Source organism: Trichomycterus rosablanca, chromosome 1 (genome assembly GCF_030014385.1).
Source record: "Trichomycterus rosablanca isolate fTriRos1 chromosome 1, fTriRos1.hap1, whole genome shotgun sequence".
NCBI classification, from domain to species: Eukaryota; Metazoa; Chordata; class Actinopteri; order Siluriformes; family Trichomycteridae; genus Trichomycterus; species Trichomycterus rosablanca.
Genome location: NC_085988.1, coordinates 675,724 through 682,500, shown reverse-complemented (window position 1 = coordinate 682,500; position 6,777 = coordinate 675,724). Strand labels below are relative to the sequence as shown.

The following is a 6,777-nucleotide window of genomic DNA, read 5'->3' as shown; positions in this document are numbered from 1 at the left end:
TGAGAGTGAGACGTTCCCGAATCAGGACGAGTGCACTGCTGAACTGGACAGTAGTGAGAGTGAGACAGTAGTGAGAGTGAGACAGTACTGAGAGTGAGACGTACCCGAGTCAGGACGAGTGCACTGCTGTACTGGACAGTAGTGAGAGTGAGACAGTAGTGAGAGTGAGACAGCACCGAGAGTGAGACGTACCCGAGTCAGGACGAGTGCACTGCTGTACTGGACAGTAGTGAGAGTGAGACAGTACTGAGAGTGAGACGTACCCGAGTCAGGACGAGTGCACTGCTGTACTGGACAGTACTGAGAGTGAGACAGTACTGAGAGTGAGACGTACCCGAGTCAGGACGAGTGCACTGCTGTACTGGACAGTACTGAGAGTGAGACAGTACTGAGAGTGAGACGTACCCGAGTCAGGACGAGTGCACTGCTGTACTGGACAGTACTGAGAGTGAGACAGTACTGAGAGTGAGACGTACCCGAGTCAGGACGAGTGCACTGCTGTACTGGACAGTAGTGAGAGTGAGACAGTACTGAGAGTGGGACGTACTCGAGTCAGGACGAGTGCACTGCTGTACTGGACAGTAGTGAGAGTGAGACAGCACTGAGTGTGAGACAGTACTGAGAGTGAGACGTACCCGAGTCAGGACGAGTGCACTGCTGTACTGGACAGTAGTGAGAGTGAGACAGTACTGAGAGTGAGACGTACTCGAGTCAGGACGAGTGCACTGCTGTACTGGACAGTAGTGAGAGTGAGACAGTAGTGAGAGTGAGACAGCAGTGAGAGTGAGACAGTACTGAGAGTGAGACGTACCCGAGTCAGGACGAGTGCACTGCTGTACTGGACAGTAGTGAGAGTGAGACAGTAGTGAGAGTGAGACAGTAGTGAGAGTGAGACAGTACTGAGAGTGAGACGTACCCGAGTCAGGACGAGTGCACTGCTGTACTGGACAGTAGTGAGAGTGAGACAGTAGTGAGAGTGAGATAGTACTGAGAGTGAGACGTACCCGAGTCAGGACGAGTGCACTGCTGTACTGGACAGTACTGAGAGTGAGACAGTACTGAGAGTGAGACGTACCCGAGTCAGGACGAGTGCACTGCTGAACTGGACAGTAGTGAGAGTGAGACAGTACTGAGAGTGAGACAGTACTGAGAGTGAGACAGTACTGAGAGTGAGATGTACCCGAGTCAGGACGAGTGCACTGCTGTACTGGACAGTAGTGAGAGTGAGACGTACCCGAGTCAGGACGAGTGCACTGCTGAACTGGACAGTAGTGAGAGTGAGACAGTACTGAGAGTGAGACAGTACTGAGAGTGAGACAGTACTGAGAGTGAGACGTACCCGAGTCAGGACGAGTGCACTGCTGTACTGGACAGTAGTGAGAGTGAGACAGTAGTGAGAGTGAGACAGTACTGAGAGTGAGACAGCACTGAGAGTGAGACGTACCCGAGTCAGGACGAGTGCACTGCTGTACTGGACAGTACTGAGAGTGGGACAGTACTGAAAGTGAGACAGTACTGAGAGTGAGACGTACCAGAGTCAGGACGAGTGCACTGCTGTACTGGACAGTAGTGAGAGTGAGACAGCACAGAGTGAGACAGTAGTGAGAGTGAGACAGCACTGAGAGTGAGACGTACCCGAGTCAGGACGAGTGCACTGCTGTACTGGACAGTAGTGAGAGTGAGACAGCACTGAGAGTGAGACGTACCCGAGTCAGGACGAGTGCACTGCTGTACTGGACAGTAGTGAGAGTGAGACAGCACTGAGAGTGAGACAGTACTGAGAGTGAGACGTACCCGAGTCAGGACGAGTGCACTGCTGTACTGGACAGTAGTGAGAGTGAGACAGCACAGAGTGAGACGTACCCGAGTCAGGACGAGTGCACTGCTGTACTGGACAGTAGTGAGAGTGAGACAGCACAGAGTGAGACAGTAGTGAGAGTGAGACAGCACTCAGAGTGAGACGTACCCGAGTCAGGACGAGTGCACTGCTGTACTGGACAGTAGTGAGAGTGAGACAGCACTGAGAGTGAGACGTACCCGAGTCAGGACGAGTGCACTGCTGTACTGGACAGTAGTGAGAGTGAGACAGCACTGAGAGTGAGACGTACCCGAGTCAGGACGAGTGCACTGCTGTACTGGACAGTAGTGAGAGTGAGACAGTACTGAGAGTGAGACGTACCCGAGTCAGGACGAGTGCACTGCTGTACTGGACAGTACTGAGAGTGAGACAGTAGTGAGAGTGAGACAGCACTGAGAGTGAGACGTACCCGAGTCAGGACGAGTGCACTGCTGTACTGGACAGTAGTGAGAGTGAGACAGTACTGAGAGTGAGACGTACCCGAGTCAGGACGAGTGCACTGCTGTACTGGACAGTACTGAGAGTGAGACAGTAGTGAGAGTGAGACAGCACTGAGAGTGAGACGTACCCGAGTCAGGACGAGTGCACTGCTGTACTGGACAGTAGTGAGAGTGAGACAGCACTGAGAGTGAGACGTTCCCGAATCAGGACGAGTGCACTGCTGAACTGGACAGTAGTGAGAGTGAGACAGTAGTGAGAGTGAGACAGTACTGAGAGTGAGACGTACCCGAGTCAGGACGAGTGCACTGCTGTACTGGACAGTAGTGAGAGTGAGACAGTAGTGAGAGTGAGACAGCACCGAGAGTGAGACGTACCCGAGTCAGGACGAGTGCACTGCTGTACTGGACAGTAGTGAGAGTGAGACAGCACAGAGTGAGACAGTAGTGAGAGTGAGACAGCACTGAGAGTGAGACGTACCCGAGTCAGGACGAGTGCACTGCTGTACTGGACAGTAGTGAGAGTGAGACAGCACTGAGAGTGAGACGTACCCGAGTCAGGACGAGTGCACTGCTGTACTGGACAGTAGTGAGAGTGAGACAGCACTGAGAGTGAGACAGTACTGAGAGTGAGACGTACCCGAGTCAGGACGAGTGCACTGCTGTACTGGACAGTAGTGAGAGTGAGACAGCACAGAGTGAGACGTACCCGAGTCAGGACGAGTGCACTGCTGTACTGGACAGTAGTGAGAGTGAGACAGCACAGAGTGAGACAGTAGTGAGAGTGAGACAGCACTCAGAGTGAGACGTACCCGAGTCAGGACGAGTGCACTGCTGTACTGGACAGTAGTGAGAGTGAGACAGCACTGAGAGTGAGACGTACCCGAGTCAGGACGAGTGCACTGCTGTACTGGACAGTACTGAGAGTGGGACAGTACTGAAAGTGAGACAGTACTGAGAGTGAGACGTACCCGAGTCAGGACGAGTGCACTGCTGTACTGGACAGTAGTGAGAGTGAGACAGTACTGAGAGTGAGACAGTACTGAGAGTGAGACAGCACTGAGAGTGAGACGTACCCGAGTCAGGACGAGTGCACTGCTGTACTGGACAGTACTGAGAGTGGGACAGTACTGAGAGTGAAACGTACCAGAGTCAGGACGAGTGCACTGCTGTACTGGACAGTAGTGAGAGTGAGACAGTAGTGAGAGTGAGACAGTACTGAGAGTGAGACGTACCCGAGTCAGGACAAGTGTACTGCTGTATTGGACAGTAGTGAGAGTGAGACAGTAGTGAGAGTGAGACAGTACTGAGAGTGAGACAGTACTGAGAGTGAGACAGTAGTGAGAGTGAGACGTACCCGAGTCAGGACGAGTGCACTGCTGAACTGGACAGTAGTGAGAGTGAGACAGTAGTGAGAGTGAGACAGTAGTGAGAGTGAGACAGCACAGAGTGAGACAGTACTGAGAGTGAGACGTACCCGAGTCAGGACGAGTGCACTGCTGTACTGGACAGTAGTGAGAGTGAGACAGTAGTGAGAGTAAGACAGCACTGAGAGTGAGACGTACCCGAGTCAGGACGAGTGCACTGCTGTACTGGACAGTAATGAGAGTGAGACAGTAGTGAGAGTGAGACAGTACTGAGAGTGAGACGTACCCGAGTCAGGACGAGTGCACTGCTGTACTGGACAGTAATGAGAGTGAGACAGTAGTGAGAGTGAGACAGTAGTGAGAGTGAGACGGTACTGAGAGTGAGACAGTACTGAGAGTGAGACGTACCCGAGTCAGGACGAGTGCACTGCTGTACTGGACAGTACTGAGAGTGAGACAGTAGTGAGAGTGAGACAGTACTGAGAGTGAGACAGTACTGAGAGTGAGACGTACCCGAGTCAGGACGAGTGCACTGCTGTACTGGACAGTAATGAGAGTGAGACAGTAGTGAGAGTGAGACAGTAGTGAGAGTGAGACGGTACTGAGAGTGAGACAGTACTGAGAGTGAGACGTACCCGAGTCAGGACGAGTGCACTGCTGTACTGGACAGTACTCTCTGGTAGGACCTTCACACTGGCCACGTTGTGCTTGCTGATGTAAGCGGTCCAGTTCACGTTCAGGACCGAATGGTTGGAGTCGGTGTGGACGAGCAGCAGCGCCGGCGCCCCCCCACTGCACAGCACAAAGTGCAGGGTGTCGTCGGTACCCAGAGCCCGCGCGTGCAGCAGCGACACACCGGGGGGCAGCACTGTGCCGGGGTCCAACCCAGGGTTCAGCTCCAGAGACACCTGAGGAGGAGAAGTGAGGGGGGTGATGGGGGAGGTCTCGTTATAAAGCTCAACTATATATATATACACAATAAATATAATATATATATATATATCTACAACAATACATATAACTACAGTAATACATATATATATATATACACAATAAATATAATATATATATATATAACTACAACAATACATATAACTACAGTAATACATATATATATATATACACAATAAATATAATATATATATATATAACTACAACAATACATATAACTACAGTAATACATATATATATATATACACAATAAATATAATATATATATATATATCTACAACAATACATATAACTACAGTAATACATATATATATATATATATACACAATAAATATAATATATATATATATAACTACAACAATACATATAACTACAGTAATACATATATATATATATATATATATACACAATAAATATAATATATATATATATCTACAACAATACATATAACTACAGTAATACATATATATATATACACAATAAATATAATATATATATATATATCTACAACAATACATATAACTACAGTAATACATATATATATATACACAATAAATATAATATATATATATATATATCTACAACAATACATATAACTACAGTAATACATATATATATATACACAATAAATATAATATATATATATATATATCTACAACAATACATATAACTACAGTAATACATATATATATATACACAATAAATATAATATATATATATATATATCTACAACAATACATATAACTACAGTAATACATATATATATATATATACACAATAAATATAATATATATATATATATCTACAACAATACATATAACTACAGTAATACATATATATATATACACAATAAATATAATATATATATATATATATCTACAACAATACATATAACTACAGTAATACATATATATATATACACAATAAATATAATATATATATATATATATCTACAACAATACATATAACTACAGTAATACATATATATATATACACAATAAATATAATATATATAACAACAACAATACATATAACTACAGTAATACATATATATATATATACATGTATATCAGTATCAGTAATGAAATCAGGAACTGAAACACACACACACTTCTGCTTTCGTTCCTGTAAGAGATATTGTATGTATTGTTATAGTTATATATATATATTACTGTAGTTATATGTGTGTGTGTATATATATATATATATAACTACACTGAATAATGACAGACTCAGTGTACGGATCACAGTTACAGAACAATCACAGTCTTCCGTACACTGAGGTTATATCACCGAGTTTATCATTATTCCCATTAAAACTTCCTCTCTTTATTGTTTACAGAATAAACACAATGTAATGTATCATGTTGTTGCAATTATTTAATCATTCGTCTATTTAAATCGAATATAAATATTAGAACAGAATAAGTGTGCGGAACACCGTGAACACGCCGCACTTTCATAGAGTTTTATAAACAATAAAGCAGAATTATAACTAATGTAACTTTACCTTCCGCCTGTACGATTCTTTACTCCACAAAAATCCATTTACACCATCAGAGAGATAAAAAAATAGAAATAAAAATAGAAATAAGAGAACTTTCATGTGTGGAAGAGAAGGAACCATCCTGATCTACTGCTCCATCAACAAGTCACTCACATGATCACTGCCCGGTCACGTGATCAAGCTCAGGTCACATGATCAAGCTCGGTTTGGTTAACACACAAGTCCACGTGTGTACAGTAAAAGTCCAAAATGATAATAATAATATTTAAAAATAATAATAATCATAATAATAATAACAACATTAATAATAATATAATAATCATAATAACAACAACAATAATAATCATAATAATCATAATAATAAATCATAATAAAAAATGATAATAATAATAATAACTAATAATAATCATAAAAAATAATAAAATAATAATAATAAAATAATAATATTAATAAAAATAATCATAACAATAATAATCATAGTAAAAAAATAATAATTAATTTAATAATAACAATAATAATAATGATATTAATAATAATAATCATAATTATAACAATAATCACAATAATAATAATAATAATAATATTGATGATGACAACAATAATGATGATAATAATAATAATAATGATAATGATAATAATAATAATGATAATCATAAT

General features: G+C 42.5%; 1 protein-coding gene across 1 annotated transcript in view; it reads right to left on the bottom strand.

The window, feature by feature from the left end:
- The window catches only part of glmp (glycosylated lysosomal membrane protein), a 21,842-nt gene extending 15,592 nt beyond the window's left edge, over positions 1-6,250 (bottom strand). The window contains exons 1-2 of the mRNA XM_063014671.1: positions 6,124-6,250; positions 4,298-4,570 (exon numbers count right to left, since the gene is read on the bottom strand). Coding sequence (XP_062870741.1) covers positions 4,298-4,570; positions 6,124-6,240 — 390 coding nt within the window. The 5' untranslated portion in view covers positions 6,241-6,250. The remainder of the gene's footprint in view (positions 1-4,297; positions 4,571-6,123) is intronic.
- Positions 6,251-6,777: the final 527 nt, after the last annotated feature.